Consider the following 16,959-nt stretch of genomic DNA (forward strand, 5'->3'; position numbering starts at 1 on the left):
CTCCTCCAGCCATCCTCTGTCGTCTTCGTCTTCATCTGGATCGTCTTCGTCTACTTCGTCTTCGTCCCTCAGCTCGTCTGCTTCGTCTTCGTCTGGTCGTCTGCTTCGTCTGCTTCGTCTTCCTGCCTCAGCCCGTCGATCTCCTCCAGCCGTCATCGCCCTCGTCGTCATCGCCTCTCTCTGTCGTCATCGCCCTGCTTCGCCTCAGCCCGTCACTCTGGTATCTCACACACTTAATATATAAATATATATATATATATGCTGATATATATATAAATATAACCTGATATATATATTTATATATATATAAATATATGTATATATAAATAACTCAATATATATATATATATAAAACAAAAAAAAAAAAAAAAAAAATGGTTTCTTAAGTTTTTGTTATGTCTTTATAGTAGTCATTGTGCCTGTTATCTCACTACCACCTTTCGGGTTTGTGATTGTCACTAGTTTTGTTGCGGGTTCGGTAGTATTGTATCCATGACAGATTCCACTAGTGTGTCCCCTTCTTCTCAAACACCAAAGAGTGAGAGTCCCATTCTACCTACTACCATGACTGAGAACCCCAACCCTAGTCTGAAAATCACCACCTCTCTATTTAATGGTCAAAACTACCTAGCATGGTCTCAAAGTTTGACTTTGTTTTTGAAAAGCAGAGGAAAGATGGGGTATGTTGATGGCAGGATACAGGCACCTAGTACCACTGACTCAGGTTATGACCAATGGGAGATTACCAACTCTTTGATTATGAGTTGGCTTATCCATTCAATGGTTCCAGAACTTGGTGAGGGCTACTTGTCTATGGAGACTGCCTAGGACGTTTGGGAGGCTGTGGCTGTTACCTATTCCCGCAAAGGAAATTTTTCACAGGCATTTGAGTTGCGCCGCTCTATTGAGAGCTCACTTCAGGGGGAGCAAACTGTTCTTCAGTACTTCACTTTCCTCACCAACGGCTGGAAACGCCTTGACCATCTGGAAGACTATAAGCCCGTTTGCCCTACTGATTCTATCGGGTACAAAAAGTTCATCGCACGGGAACGGGTCTTTAAATTTTTGGCCGGCCTAAATGTGGAGTATGATCCAGTTAGGGGTCGAGTTCTGAGTATGGATACTCTTCCTTCACTTCAGGAGGCATTTGCCTATGTACAAAATGAGGAGAGTCGCCGGTCTGCCATGATGTCCCCTGTCTCTACTGACCGTTCCGCATTACTGTCTACTCCTCGAGATGGCCTCAGCCTGCCTCCTCCGTCTGCTAATAAGGAGTCTGTATTCTGTGATTATTGCAAAAAGCCACGGCATACTCGTGAGACGTGTTGGAAGCTTCATGGGACTCCATCCGGGGGTCGAGGTGATCGGTCTGGTTCTCGAGGAGGTCGGTCAGGCCAATCTAGAGGACGTGGTTCCTATTCCCGGGCTCATCAGTCTAGTGCCGTCGATACCCTTGATTCTAATTCTACTTCTGATACTGAGCTGGAGGATGCTTTGCGCCAATTGTTGGAACGCCGATCTTCTACTGCTCTCAGTACCGCTTCCTCGTTCTTTGCCCGCTCAGGTAACTTAGCATCTTCTCCTTGTGCTTTCCTGTGTCATACATCCTTACCTTGGATTATTGATTCTGGTGCCTCAGATCATATGTCTGGCTCCTCTGATCTTTTCTCTGTCTATAAGCCCTCTTCAGGTCAGGACAAAGTTAGGATTGCCGATGGTACTGTTTCTTCCATTTCTGGAAAAGGTTTAGTCCAAGTCACTCCTACCATACATCTATCTTCTGTTCTCCATGTTCCCAAGTTTTCTGTTAATCTGTTATCCTTAAGTCGTCTTACCCAAGATTTGAATTGTAGTGTGACGTTTTTTCCTGATCATTGTCTTTTTCAGGACCTTGTCACGGGGAGGACGATTGGCAGTGGTAGTGCAGAAAATGGTCTCTACTTCCTAGATCAACCGGACAAACTTGCTTATTCTTCCACCACATCTTCTACTACCCCCGCTGATTTATGGCTGTGGCATCGGCGTCTTGGGCACCCCTCATTTCATTTACTTAAGCATTTATTTCCTTCTAGTTTCGCAAATCATCATGTGTCTGACTTTCTTTGTGAGTCTTGTCAACTTAGAAAACAACATAGAGCTTCTTTTGCTCCCAGTTTGAATAAAAGCTCCGTTCCTTTTTCATTAATACATTCTGATGTTTGGGGTCCCTCTCGTGTTCTGTCTGTGAAAGGTCATCGCTGGTTTTTTACATTTATTGATGATTTTTCTCGTGCTACTTGGGTGTATCTCATGAAAGATAAGAGTGAGGTTTTCTCTGTGTTTCGCACTTTTCATAAGATGATTTGTACTCAGTTTGGGGCCACTATCAAAATATTTCGTTCTGATAATGGCGGGGAATACATCGATTCTGGGTTAGGACAATATTTCTCTACTCATGGCATTATCCATCAGACCTCTTGCACCAATACCCCTCAACAAAATGAGGTGGCCGAACGCAAGAATCGACACCTTCTTGACATGGCTCGGTGCATGTGTTTTTTTATGAATGTGCCTCGGCCCTATTGGGGCGACGCTGTTCTCACCGCTGCCCATCTTATTAATCGTCTCCCTACCCAGGTCTTGGACAAACAGGCTCCGCTTCATGTCCTCCTCGGTTCTCCGTCCTTGTTTTCTATTCCTCCCAAAATATTTGGTTGTGTCTGTTTTGTCCATAATCACTCCCCCTCTCGTGGTAAGTTGGACCCTCGCTCCCTCAAGTGTGTTTTCCTTGGTTACTCTCCTACTCAAAAGGGGTATAAATGTTACCACCCTTCTTCTCGTAAGTGGTTTGTGTCCATGGATGTAACTTTCTTTGAATCCCAGTCCTTTTTCTTGTCCTCTCCGGTGTCACCGTCCTCATTTCCGGGGGAGCCTTGGTGTGAAGTGAGTCCTGTGCCTCCTATGGTGGAACCAGTTATTCTTGCACCACCCTCTACTACTGTGCTTCCTATGGTGGAACCAGTTGTTCTTGAACCCCCCTCTTCTACTGGGACTATAGAACCCACTGTCACCAAGAATACGGACGGGCATGTTTATGTCCGGGACATAGACAGAAAACAAGTTAACTGGATACACGGGACCGTTTCTGCTACCCCACTGCCATCTCCTGCTTCTGATGAGAGTCGAGGTAACTTTGAATCTCTCGAGTCCATTGATCTTGATGTTCCTATTGCCAAGAGGAAGGGTGTGAGATCTTGTACTCAACATCCTATCTCACAGTTTGTATCATACTCTCATTTGTCATCCTCATATAGAGCGTTTGTGTCCAATATTTCCTCTGTTAGCATTCCTAACCATTTTCAGGATGCCCTTGCTACCTCTGAATGGAAATTAGCCATGATTGAGGAAATGAAAGCACTTAGGAAGAATGGCACTTGGGAATTGACTGAATTACCTCCGGGCAAACGACCTGTGGGATGTAAATGGGTATATACTGTGAAACACAAAGCAGATGGGTCTATTGAGCGTTACAAGGCAAGACTTGTGGCAAAAGGGTTTACTCAGACATATGGCATTGATTATCAGGAGACCTTCGCACCCGTGGCTAAAATGAATTCAGTCAGAGTACTTCTCTCTCTAGCAGCTAATCTAGATTGGCCGCTTTATCAGTTTGATGTCAAGAATGCTTTTCTCCATGGTGACCTCGAAGAAGAAGTATATATGGACATTCCTCCGGGTTTTGAGGATCATCAAACAGAAGGCAAAGTATGCAAATTTCGGAAGTCATTATATGGTCTCAAACAGTCTCCAAGGGCTTGGTTTGAGAGATTCACTCAGGCTATGTTTAAATATGGCTTCAAACAAAGTCAGGCAGATCACACATTGTTTGTGAAACATTCCTCACATGGTAAGACTACAGCACTTATTGTTTATGTAGATGACATAGTTCTTACAGGCAATGATAGTGGGGAAATACCTCTGTTGAAGAAATATTTAGCTAAAGAGTTTGAAATCAAAGACTTGGGCAGCTTGAAGTATTTTCTGGGAATTGAAGTTGCTCGCTCTAAGGATGGGATATTTATCTCACAGAGAAAATATGTGCTTGACCTGTTGAAGGAAACTGGGATGCTTGGCTGCAAGGCATGTGCCACCCCCCTGGAACCCAATCAGAAATTAGGAGATGATGAAGGAGGAGAAGTTGTGGATAGGGGGAGCTATCAACGATTAGTGGGTAAGCTCATTTACCTATCTCACTCCCGTCCTGATATTGCTGTTGCTGTCAGTATAGTTAGTCAGTTTATGCATGCTCCTCATCAGATTCACCTTGAGGCTGTCATGAGAATCTTGAGGTATTTGAAGTCTGCTCCTGGTAAGGGTCTGTATTTTTCAAAGTATGATCATCTTCGTGTAGAAGCCTATACAGATGCTGACTGGGCTGGGTCAGTAACTGATAGGAGATCAACTTCAGGGTATTGCACATTTGTTGGCGGCAACCTAGTTACTTGGAGGAGTAAGAAACAGAATGTGGCGCAGAAGCTGAGTTTAGAGCTATGGCACAAGGTGTGTGTGAACTTTTATGGATCAAATTATTGTTGCATGATCTAGGTATTGCTCAGACGGACTCCATGCGGTTATACTGTGATAATAAGGCCGCCATCAACATCGCTCACAATCCAGTTCAACATGACAGGACAAAACATGTTGAGATTGATCGCCACTTCATTAAGGAGAAACTCACTAGTGGTATCATTTGTACTCCCTTTGTCCAGTCTGGTGAACAACTTGCTGACATTCTCACCAAGGGGATTGGGAATAAACCATTTCATGACATATTAGGCAAGCTGGGCATGAGAGATATCTTCGCACCAGCTTGAGGGGGAGTGTTAGCATATTATATTAGCCGAAAGGTACACTAGGGTCTGTCTGTAATCATTTTATGCACTCAGGGATAGCACTCAGGGATCATCTTGTAAATTGCCTTTCTTGTAAACCCTAATCTTCATCTATAAATAGGGGGTGATATTCTATCATTACCCAAGCTGGTTACCCAAGCTTCAGCACTCACTTGCGTCTAGCATTATATGTAACATTTTTCATTTAGCTCACTTTGCTGCTGTCTCCAGAACCCCCTTCGATGGCTAGTAGTATTGTTAGTACAAGGTCTGTTAGGATGATGCCATTAGTAGTATTTTGATTTACTTGGCCCTTGATCTGTGGGAAGCTTGATTTGTGTATTAGAAATTACTTCTGACTTTATCTATATATGAAGTTCTCCATTTTTTTTTTCAAAAAAAAAATTAATTTTAAAAAATAAAATAAATTCAAGTCTTATATGAGCACAGCAATCAGCACCATCTCTAATGGGATCCTTGCAAACCAAGTCTCTAATCTTCATAAAGATCAGCCATTTGCCGTGCTCCTATTGAAATTATTATTATTATTATTATTATTATTATTATTATTATTATTATTATTATTTGAGAAAGAAATTAAAATCTTTGATACAAAAACTTTTGAGATTGTAATCCTAGATAGTAGATGGTAAAACAAGCCCTGCTTGAGGTCTGCCAAAGTACTCAAAGGCCTCACCATTGACGGTTCTTCAAATACATGAAGGTAATTGTGGGTGTTGATTTTTAACCACACAACCAAACAGGGAACTCAGCTGGAGAGTACTGACAAAATACATTAAACCCAACAACCTACACAAGAAAATGAGAATCCGATGGTGGTTTTTTCACCCAGGGACACTTCGACGATCTAGTCAGTAATCAATATCTCTCAAAGATAGCAAATTGGGCTTATACTCACAAGAAAGAACTTATCTCAAACCCACGAGGGTACCCTGCTTTTATAACTAGCAATGACTTGATCCCTTTAGAAGCCTCACTTTAACGGATTTAGGCTCAATGCTCATCCTGGACTCTCAACAAAATAGGGATAAACTCTTCTTGAGTCTTATCTTTATCCAGATTGAGGCCCTCTCCCATTCTAAGAGTCTTGTGATTTATCTGCTTATCTCGGATTTTGATTTCTCTACAAATAACCTCGGCCTAGCCGAGATCATCTCGGCAGTTCGACTAAGTCACGTGGCACCTCGGCTGACACTTCAGCGTCACCTTAGCCACATGTTGTCATTCACAAAATACATCCCCACAGTAATGTCTTATATTATTCGCAGACATGATTTAGTTCCAAGCTATCAGATTGATATGGTGGTGGGGGCCTTCTGATAAATTTTTTTCACTGTTTTTACATCAATTTTGTCCCCTTCATCAACAATGGTCCTTGCAATAGGTAAAGAAAGGAATTGCTTGAAAGTGAGGCCATCTAAGTTGAAAAAAGAAATAGTAAACCCAAAAAGATCTTTCGGCGGATTGATTTAACAAAGCAATGTTAACCCTTTTTGTTTTCTATAGTATCCTTATGTCCCAAACAACAACAATATTCAAATTCTTCTTCACATGTACAATATGTAGCAGTGGCCACCCCTTTGACAACCACCCAGAAAGAACAGAGTCACCGTAATGAGAACACAATGAATGTTCTTTGTTTCCATTTGCTTCACTTTTTTTTTCATTTGCTTATACATTCACTGTTACTAACAATTGTCCATTTACAATCTAGCCCGGGACACTTGCTAGTTCAGGGACTCCACAACTTTCGACAACAGGATTTGAGTTGGGCTCGAGCCAAAGTGTCAGCATTTCGACAATTCCAGGGTGGTCAGGTCAGATATGGCACGGACAGGCTGCAATTTTAATGAGCTAGGCGTGGGTACGTGTCAAACAGGGGACTGTGATGAGAGGCTTGAATGTGATGGCATGGGAGCTATACCGCCTATATCTCTGTTCCAAATAACCCTCGGCACCAGCATTGAGAAAGATTACTATGATGTTAGCTTTGTCGATGGTTACAATCTTCCTGTGGTTGCAGCCCCACAAGGGGTATATGGTGAATGCAATGCCACGGGCTATGTTATAGACATCAACATGGGTATGTATGTATATGTTCTTTTAAACCAATATCGAATGAGGTTTAATCAAGCTTATCACAATTCTAATTCAAAAAGTTTGATTATCAAGCTTTGGTTAAAATCTTAACGAGTTTTAAAATATGTTCAAATTTAACTTGTTTATATAACGAGTCAAGTTTGAATAATTAGGTTTGTTTTACAGCCTTGAGCTTAAATTGATGAAAGTAAAAAAACTTCAGGTTGTCCAAAAGAACTTCAGGTGGTGGGCGAGGATGGTGGAGGAGAGGAAGGCAGCGGTGGCGGTGGCAGTGGCAGTGGCAGTTGTAGTGGCAGAGTAGTAGCATGCAAGAGTGCATGCAATGCATTTGGGCTAGACCAATATTGCTGCAGTGGGGAGTTTGCAAACCCTAGTACATGCAGGCCATCTTTTTATTCAACCATTTTCAAGAGAGCATGTCCTAGAGCTTATAGTTATGCCTTTGACGATGGCACCTGTGACGACCCGAAAATATGTATCTGGCTTACGGGAATTAAATTATACATTCGTGATGATTATGTGGCTTAATTAACGAATATTTCTCCAACTTGGAAAAATATCTGTTGAGGTAACGACTTTGGAACTAAAATTGACGACCTCAATGGGTTCAGAAACTAGAATTGGGTACATGAATATGTTAATGGAAATTTTTAGAACCATTTGAGAAGTTTAATTGAAAATTGATTTCGTTTTATTCGTAAGGGTGTGTTTGGCTCTTCCTAATTGTGATAACCTTATATATAGATATATATGATATATAAGTTGAACTCATCACTTTTGAGCCCAAAAATATCTGAGGGGGAGGAAAAGACACGAGAGAGAGAGAGAGAGAGAGAGAGAGAGAGAACTCAAAGAGAATAAGGGAGAAAGTGTAGGAATGAAAGAGGAAATCCATGACTATGCAAGAACAAGTGGTGTTAAAGGCTTAAGGTAAGATTTCCCCTCTCAATACTTGAAGATCATAAGTTAAAGGGTGAGTTTCATGGGTATGTGTTTTGTTTCATCAAGCAAGAAGATGTTGAATCTTTGTACATAGCATGAATTTATGTTCACAAATTGATTTCTTGTAAGAGTTTTATGGTTCTTACAGAGGCTAAAGAGGATTTCACCATGTAAGTGAGCTTAGAACTCCCAACCATGTATACTTTATGATTTTGTGTTTTGATTCTCAACCTTGTTCTTGTAAATGGGAAATTGAGTATTGTTTTGGAGTTATGATTTTTTATGGAAGCTAAGGATGTGAAATTTAACGTGTTAAAGAGTTTTGGGCTTTAATTTACATAAAATTGAAGTTTAATTTTGAAAATGAGGGGTTCCAAGTCAAGAAGCCATTTTCGGACTGATTTTACCCAGTCTCGCACGTGTCCTAGGATTTCCCGCGCGTGCGGCTAATTGTGTCCCCCACAAAGTTACATTCTGAAATAAAAGCACTTGCCTTGGATTTCCCGCACGTGCGGATTTGGTCCCGTACGTGCGGCACTTCCCTATTTCAGTCCAACTTCGGATAGGCGTATCTCTCTCATCCGGACTCCATTTTAAGTGATTCTTGAGCCTGAATTCAAGCCCTGGAAATCTAGTTTTCAATGGTGATAATCTCACATCCAAATTCTGAATACACAAATAGATATGCCTAAATTAGTGACGGTTGTTCACTTTCTGTCTACCGATTTCATGCTATTTCTTCTTCTAACCCAGTTTCCTTTCATTTCCTCATATTTTCCTAGACGTGGATTATGACCTATTGAGGACTAATGAGTTTAGAACTAACATAACTAATTGATTAAAGAGCAAAGAAAGGGATCGGTTACATTTATATGTTGTGTTATGTAATTGTGGTTGTAGGTCAAGACGATGACATCATCCAACTGTTATCAAGATCCCATCACTGTGAGTAATAATATTGTAAAGATATGTTTATTTATATTTATTTCGATACATAAATGTTGTGATGTTTGGCGTTATGTTTTATGCGAATGAATAAGGTACAAGAACTGTGATATGGAATATGGATATAAAATGTGAATTGTTGGTAATATGATATGGTGGGCCCAAGGCCGTTCTGTTTATGCTATGACATGATATGAATTGTTCGGTTTTTAAGACCTATTGATTTACGGTATGGAACAAAGTGCTGTACGGAACTAAATGCTGTACGGAACTAAGTGCTATTATGGGAGTCACCTCTAGAGCCCGTACGAGTCACCTCTTGGGTCCATACATACATGAATTGGGCCCGAAGTTGTTTTAATATATGATTGGACCCGAGGCCATTCTGTTATTATTAGGCTCGAGGCCGTTCCGTTATTATTGGGCCTGAGGCCGTTCTATGGACACGAGGTCGTTCTGTAAATGTGATTTAAGAAAAGTACGAATTTATATTATTATGCTTACTATGATGTTGGGCTCATTCATTTAAATATCTTTATTGTATTACTACTCATTGAGTTTCATTCACTCCGTGTTTTACATGTATATAGGTGATCAATCTGAAGACCAACCTTAGGTCAGCCTCAGGAGTTCTTTTGTGGATCTGTTATGTCAAGCCACCCAAGATACGCCTCTATGTCGAGGCTCTAATTTTGTATTGTTAGAGTTTTGTATTTTTATTGAGTCTTATGTATATTTGTGTGAGATACATAAGATCTGTATATGCATATAAATTCTAGTGTGTCTGCATGTTTTTAATTATTCCAATTATCATATATGCACAAGCTCAATGGGCATTATCATTATTTTAGTATTTGCTTCCGCTTAAAGCCTTATATGTTAATAAATATTTGTGAAATTTTGTTTTGACACCTCAGAGTACAGGCCGGTCATGAACCAAACTTTTAGGATAGGCTTGAGTCGTGACAGTACCAGCCCTTTCACTTGCAAGGCTTATGATTGTTCCATCATCTTCTGCCCCTTGATCTCAACAACCACCAATGGCTACTTGTTTTTTGCCCGCTACAATTATTTTCATCTTTATCTCCTAAGCCAATTGTACAATCAATAACTATCGAAGCTTAATTTGATAGGCAAAAATGTCTTTTCAAAATTTAAACTTAAACCATACAACCAAACATCTATGAACTTGGCTGTGGGATTTAATTTATTCAAAATAGCAAGGAAAACAAGAAATTTAGTTGTGGGGAGTAGTTGATTCAAAGAAAAAGAAAAATTAAAGCTTGCTTGTATGGCTACATTGTTTAAATTTTAAAATGACATTTTTTTACCATCAAATTAGGTTTCAACCATTACTAATTTGTACAATCATCAAAATAAAATTTTAAGGACTAAATAGATAAAATTAATAATTAAGGGAAGCAATAGAAAAAATGGTAATAGTTTAAGAAATAGAAGTGAATTACCTATTTTTCTTAATACATAAAAATTTAACTTTCTTGTTCATGCAGGACGAATAGACCAAATATACAATACCAGCTCCACCAATATACCCAGAACAACAGAGTCCACCAATATACCAAGAACAACAACAGGGTCATGGAGAGATTGCAGACATGGTTTCTTCCTCAAAAGTTCTTTTACCCATTTCATCAATATCAATAATCCTTATAGTCCTTTTCTTGAATTTGTTCTTCTAAAATACTATTCTCTGAGAAATGCGAGGAGAAAAGAGAAGTTCAGATTTTCACCATTATTCACTTTCATTGTAATTTACATAGTTAGCCACCACACCATTCAATTTAACAGTGTAATTTGTTTCTCAAGTCCAGCCTTTAACCTGATTTGCAATTCATGTATAATTTCACAACCCTCCAGAAAAAAGGGCATGCTGACCAAGTTCTTGTTGCTCTTTTTCAAATTCGACAAATGTCAATTAAAAATTAAAAAAATACAAATTATGGAATATAAATTGTTGTTACCATACTTCTTCCTTCACCAATGAGAATTGATGTCGGCCCACACACCATAATTCATCACATTCAGTAGCATCTCTCATTTCTTAGTCTTGCTTTTCTTTGGAGCTTGGGTTTTCTTTCTTACTTTCTTGGGTGGCTTTCCTCCTGCAGCTTTACCACCCCTTTTTCGCAAGACCCCCTGCATCCATGATCTCATAAATTAGCATTTCTTTATTACGACATGTTGCACAATCAATATATGATCTTGTCATTCAATGAGATACATAATGAACTGAGAAAGGTTAAGAAGCATACTGATGTCTTTTCAGCTTTTGTTTTAGTTTTTGTGTTGGATTGCTCTCCATCGCCCTCATTTTGATCAGTCTGATTAGTGACGGTTTTAGGCATCTTGTCAGCGTCGTCATCAGAATCAAATGAGAATCCATCCAGTGTTCCTGACATATGATTTAATACAAGGAAGCACAAAAATTACGTAGTAAACAACATCAGATCCTGAGCCATATATAATATCCTGAAAGAAAACCTCAAATAGAACTTCTAACCTTCAACCATGGTTTCAGCCTCGTAAACATTAGATTGAGGTTTCAGCTGGATAAAGTCATTCATGATAGCCTCTATCTAATCAGGAAAATTATAATTTCAAATCTAAGGGGATTGGCAGCAAACCAGAGCAAAAGAGTTGAAAGAAAAAGATCTAAAAAGGGAAAATATTGGTAAAAGGAAAAAAAACATTTTTGGTTGAAAGGAAAAAATTATCAAAAGGTGAAAAATGAAGAGGAAACAAACAATTGATGAACAAACCTTTGCTTCCGACTGACCAAAGCTAACCTGAGCGAGAAGAAATATGTGTTACATCACAGCAATCAAAACATTAAAGACCATAAATTCGATTGAGTAGAGAATGATTACATACAACACAGAAAGACCTGGAAGGAACTATGGCTGTTTTGTATATAGTTCCTGAAACAGAAACCAAATTTAAATTTAGGAGGACCCACTTTCTATAGAAGCATGGATAAATTTAAATTTAGAACCCACTTTCTATAGAAGCATGCATAACAAGTGATCCATCAAAACTTAATGTAAAAGGAATTAAACATGCCTTTCAAATCTAAGAACATTTCTTGATTTCCGGATGGGTTATCTGATATAACTACTCGACCAACAGCACCCACATCACCACTCAAATCTATTGATTCACCTTCACACTCAACAAGTGCCTGCACAAAATACAATACTTAATAACAGGCATATCCCAAACAGGTCCCAGTCAGACTTCATTGTACAAGGATAAGCACATTAAATATGACACAGGCGCCTTAGAGGACCCAATCATAATATTACACAACTACTTCGGCATACACGGAAGTTCTAATAAACGTATTATGAATTTATGATCATGGACTAACTAAATTGTGAAAATTAATAAAGGGAAACACGGGTCGCTAAATCACTTCTTCCCAGAAGATACTTCTTGTCTCTCACCTTGAGACCCATGTTGGTGAGTTCTATTTGCAACAATCAACAACTAGAGCACCAGCAACAAAGGATAAGATGTAGCAGAGAATATTGGTAGATTTGAATAGGGTTATTACACATTCTAAGACAGCAACTCAGATTCTTGAATGAAATTTTAAAGAGAGGCAAAAACAAAGAAACCATTATGAAAAAATCAAAAAAAAGGTGAGCATACCTTTGAACGGCTAGCTTTCTCCGAGAGCACCAAAGGCAACCTTGAGGAGGAGAACTGTAATTTATATAACTCCAAGGTGATTTGGTGAATAAAAGATATAAACAATCTTTTGAATGGCTAATAAAACTTCTTACATGAGGTTCAGTATGTTTCTCAGCAACCTCTTCTTCTGCAACCTCCACATCACCGTTATTTTCTATATCATCAGAAATACTAAAAACTCAGTACCAAATGTAGACCAATAAAAGACTCGAAGTAATAGGTAATACATTTAGAGAGTCATTGAAATTCACAGGTAAATTACCTTATTATAATCTGTCAGAATTCATGAATTCATGAAAGAGGTTACAACTCATTTATTTGAAACCTTTACACTATCAGTTCAGAATCCTAAGAGATGTCATTTCAACCTCCAGTGTCATACCTTTTTTGTTAATGTCAGTATTTACTTTTTTCTTCTTTGCTGATACTGGATCTTTGTTTTTCAGCCCTCTTTTTGGAGATTTCTCTTTAGAACCTTCCCTAATCGGGCTACTATGAGGAGACTCTGAATCTGATGACAAGGTCAAAACTGAATTATTTGGCACCTGTTCAAAAAACCACATTTTCAAGATTAGCATCTGGACAGAAAAAGTGAGAAATCTGCAAATTTAAGATTCTCTAGAGTATATTAGCAATACTATATTCACACACACAGTCATCTTGAATGTCAAGTTCAAGATATTTTAAAACATTTCAGGAAGCCAAAATCCAGTAAACTCTGAAAATTTATCTCAAAAGAAAACTAGAACAATTATATGGTAGATCATAAATGTTACACAAGGGTGGCCAAATAGAAACACAACCAAAAAGAAACACACGTGAAGAACCACAAATTGATGCAACTGATTGTGCTTTGTTCAGAAGAAGTTGCCTGAATCAAATAACAATACAAATCCAGTTTGTCTTAATGGTTTGCCAAAGATGATTACACAATTCATAAGATTAGGAGAAGAACTATAAAGATTGGTTGAGGGAAGAAAATCAATAACATAAATTCCCAGTGATTTTGGCCTAGAAATTCTGCATGACACTGCAAAGAATTGGATTGTTTCACCACAAGCATGTGCTTTTTAGACTAGCTGAAGAACCCTCAAAATCTTATTAAACAATACTACATACCTACCCATGAAAATTACCCAAAACAGTACAACTATGGAATATAAGCATTTTGGGTGCGCTCAATTCTACACCATACACATCACGTCTGGGTAATGTTTGGGCAAAAAATCATGGTAAATAGTATTTTCCAATCTAATTGCCCGTCTCTTTAAAGTTAATGATTACCTTCGTCAGAAAACAAATGACCGCATCGCAGTACCCAATATCATGACTAAAATTGACCTATATGGGCTTATTTCAAACCTCTACCAGAATTCATTTTAAATCACTTCGCCTTCATCTCAAAAAGAAAAAATGAAAACTTTAGAGCAGTCCCTATATTAAACCCAAAATATTTCTTGCCTCTGAGAACCAATAACTTTCTTTTACAATCTCCAACCAGATTTTCTCTAGCTGTTTATTATATTCAGAGGCTTGCCTTTACATCACCTTCATATTAAATTTTGAAAGCTTACTTGCTTACTAAGTAGAACCAATCACTTTTGCATAAGCTCTTAGCAACACTACTTCCTGTTCCCCAAACTTCTACACGGGATATTAAAGAACAATTTGGATGCATTTGACCAATTTCTGAAGCTCCACAAGAGAAAATTAGTATGAAAGTTTTCTTATGTAAATGACCACACATCCCGCTGATGTTCAATTTGTAAATTTCTAGTTTAGACCACCCAAGGATATAGTAAAACGAAATGATAAATCTAATTCGAGCAGGATTTAGGTGTTTTATGCCCACTGCAAGGAACATAAACACAGCTTGTCGAAGCTACCTAGAAAAATAGAAAGCACTTGCAAGAAACATAAATGGGATATTGATCATGTAAGAGGCAAATAAGTAATTTTGGATAATAATAATATGATCATCACCATAAGAAGGTTACTTTTAAATTATGGACTCGTCCCATGTGCCACAAAGAGCAACTGTGAGGAGACTTGAAATTTCTATACGAGTGGTGTTACTCACTGAAACTAAGAATAAGTACGGAATTTTGGTGCAAAGCTACTTACATTGGGTTCAATGTGCTTCTCAGACTTTTCTTGCTTAGTAGCTTTCTCATCACTGCCATTCTCTATATCATTACCTGAAACAAAATATTTTAGAACTTGAAGATAATGCATTTCAAAAACGAGAATGAGATGAAAAATTACAAAGACATATCTTCGTTAAAAGTCTATGCAGGAAAGGCATGCAATCGACATATCCCAATTAGCGGTCTATAACTTGTTAACTTAAAGCAATTTGCAATTTAATGCTAGCAACATCACTAACATAAGAAATGCCCACCTGGTTTGCTACGATTATTTGTCTTCTTCTTTTTCACTGATGTATGCTCTACTTTTGGCCGTTTTTTAGTTGGAGGCTTAGCTTTCAAAGTCTTTGTGGATGCAGACTCATCACCATGACCACAAGGACGTGTATCTTGATCTTCATCTTTCTCCGCAAACTGCGATGTTTCCTTAGAAGATGATGGTTTCTTCTCACTTGTTCCATCCTCCCTCAAAGGACTGTCATTTGGGGAAGACTCAGAACCCGAAGATAGTGTCAGAATTGATTGAGTTGGCGCCTACTCAACAAAGTAAATTTACACAATTAGCATGCCAAGAAAGAGGGAATTTATGTTGTTTAGTATCCAACATGATAATCCTTTTCACTGTAAGTGAATTTGAAGATCAAAATTTCAACACAAGATTGTGCTGAATATCAATCCACGCATAATTACAAGCATGTATATACACGTGTGTCTGTGAGTGTTATTAACATACTGAAAGGCCATGTTTTTTTGGGCGGACTGGATTAAGTTGGATTAGCATTTCCATGACTAATAGTCTTAGGACTACAAATCCCTTTGGATTATGTATCCTATCGTATGTTTGGATTGAGTAAGGATTATAAGAAGAGACTAATAGTTTAGACTTTGGTTTAGCCTTCCAATTTATATCCCACCCCTTCTGTAAGATTGAATAGTCCATCATACGTGGATATCATATCCGAATGGATTATTAATCCGTTCTTCAATTGTTTAACCAAACATCGGATTAATAATTTTAGGCCATGTTTGTTTGGGTGGACATGAGCTTGGGATTGGACTAATAGTCCAATAAAATTATTAATTCGATGTTTGGTTAAACAATTGAAGTACGGACTAATTATTTTAAACTTGACTATTAGTTAAGATAGGATACATAATCCAACGGATTCGTAATCCTAGGACTATTAGTCATGGGAATGCTAATCCAGTCCGCCCAAACAAACATGGCCTTAGTGGACTATTAGTCCAATTCCAAGCTCATGTCTATCCAAACAAACATGGCCAAAGTGTATGCAAAAAAAACATATAGCAGAGGACTATAGCTCAAAGGGTTACATTGCAAAAATTTATAGTGAAATGAGTACGATGAATAGTAAGCAGTAGTATGAACAATGAATCTTCGAGTAGTATATTATTTTTATGTATATCAATAATATAAAATCATAGATGAGAAGTCTCTCTTCAAATATATTACTTGCGTTGCATGAGGTAGGTAGGTATATAATAGGAAAGCTAAAATGAGATGAGATGAGAAGAAAATGGAAAACAACACAGAGAAGAGAAGAAAAAGGGTACCTGGAAGGTACGCAACCAATCAGGAGATTCCTCCCGAGAGCTACTCATTGTTGTGGGTTTTTTTAGTGAGGAAATTAAACCCTCCGAAAGGGTCGGTCTGATAAAACCAACCCTAACACTCACTCTGCGAAAAAACAATTGTATTGTATTGTATTGTAGGTGATGCTAATGGGCAGTAAGGTTAACGGTATAAAACCCTAACACTCACTCACTCTGCGTCACTGCTGCTGGAGGAGAGGGAAGCAAAATGGGAATCGAATTGCAGCACTGAAAAAGTTAAGTTGGCGTTTGTTTAAAGTCTGCGTTTGCCCAATTTGAGTATGCATCGTCGAGGCTTTTTTCATATTAATCCTATTTTGTATGTTAATTTTTAAATTAGGCTTAGTTTAGATAAAATTCTTAAATTAGGTTAAAATATTATTACAAATTGTATTTTTATTGTTTGGAGCCTAAAATGTGATGAATAGTGAAAACGTTATTGCAAATCACACTTTTAATTAAAAAAGCGTGGTTACAAATCACGCTTTTAACATAATTTTTTTTTTTGAAGAAAGCGTGGTTCCAAACCACACTTTCGTTGTGCATCTCGTTCAATTTCATTTTCTAAAGGAAAATCACGCTTTCACTGTGCATATAATTTTTTT

General features: G+C 38.2%; 1 protein-coding gene and 1 pseudogene across 4 annotated transcripts; one reads left to right on the forward strand and one right to left on the reverse strand.

The window, feature by feature from the left end:
- The first annotated feature begins 6,260 nt into the window (after positions 1-6,260).
- LOC114305542 (thaumatin-like protein 1b) lies at positions 6,261-7,520 on the forward strand (annotated as a pseudogene).
- Positions 7,521-10,693: 3,173 nt separating this feature from the next.
- LOC114305469 (uncharacterized) lies at positions 10,694-16,687 on the reverse strand. Of its 4 annotated transcripts, none has more exons than XM_082903731.1 (12): positions 16,316-16,687; positions 14,995-15,274; positions 14,718-14,791; positions 12,976-13,138; positions 12,686-12,747; positions 12,552-12,605; positions 11,961-12,078; positions 11,772-11,818; positions 11,660-11,681; positions 11,401-11,472; positions 11,153-11,292; positions 10,694-11,036 (listed from the first exon to the last, which is right to left on the reverse strand). In XM_082903731.1, exons 1-12 carry the CDS (start codon positions 16,361-16,363, stop codon positions 10,935-10,937), a joined length of 1,182 nt encoding a protein of 393 aa, XP_082759857.1. In that variant the 5' UTR covers positions 16,364-16,687; the 3' UTR covers positions 10,694-10,934. The 4 variants fall into 4 exon arrangements, with proteins under 4 accessions (XP_082759857.1, XP_082759856.1, XP_082759858.1 ...); XM_082903730.1 differs by having other exon boundaries at positions 11,401-11,476; positions 11,660-11,686; XM_082903732.1 differs by lacking the exon at positions 11,401-11,472.
- Between the last annotated feature and the right edge of the window lie 272 nt (positions 16,688-16,959).

Source organism: Camellia sinensis, chromosome 13, assembly GCF_055761805.1.
Source record: "Camellia sinensis isolate YWXY chromosome 13, ASM5576180v1, whole genome shotgun sequence".
NCBI lineage: Eukaryota > Viridiplantae > Streptophyta > Magnoliopsida > Ericales > Theaceae > Camellia > Camellia sinensis.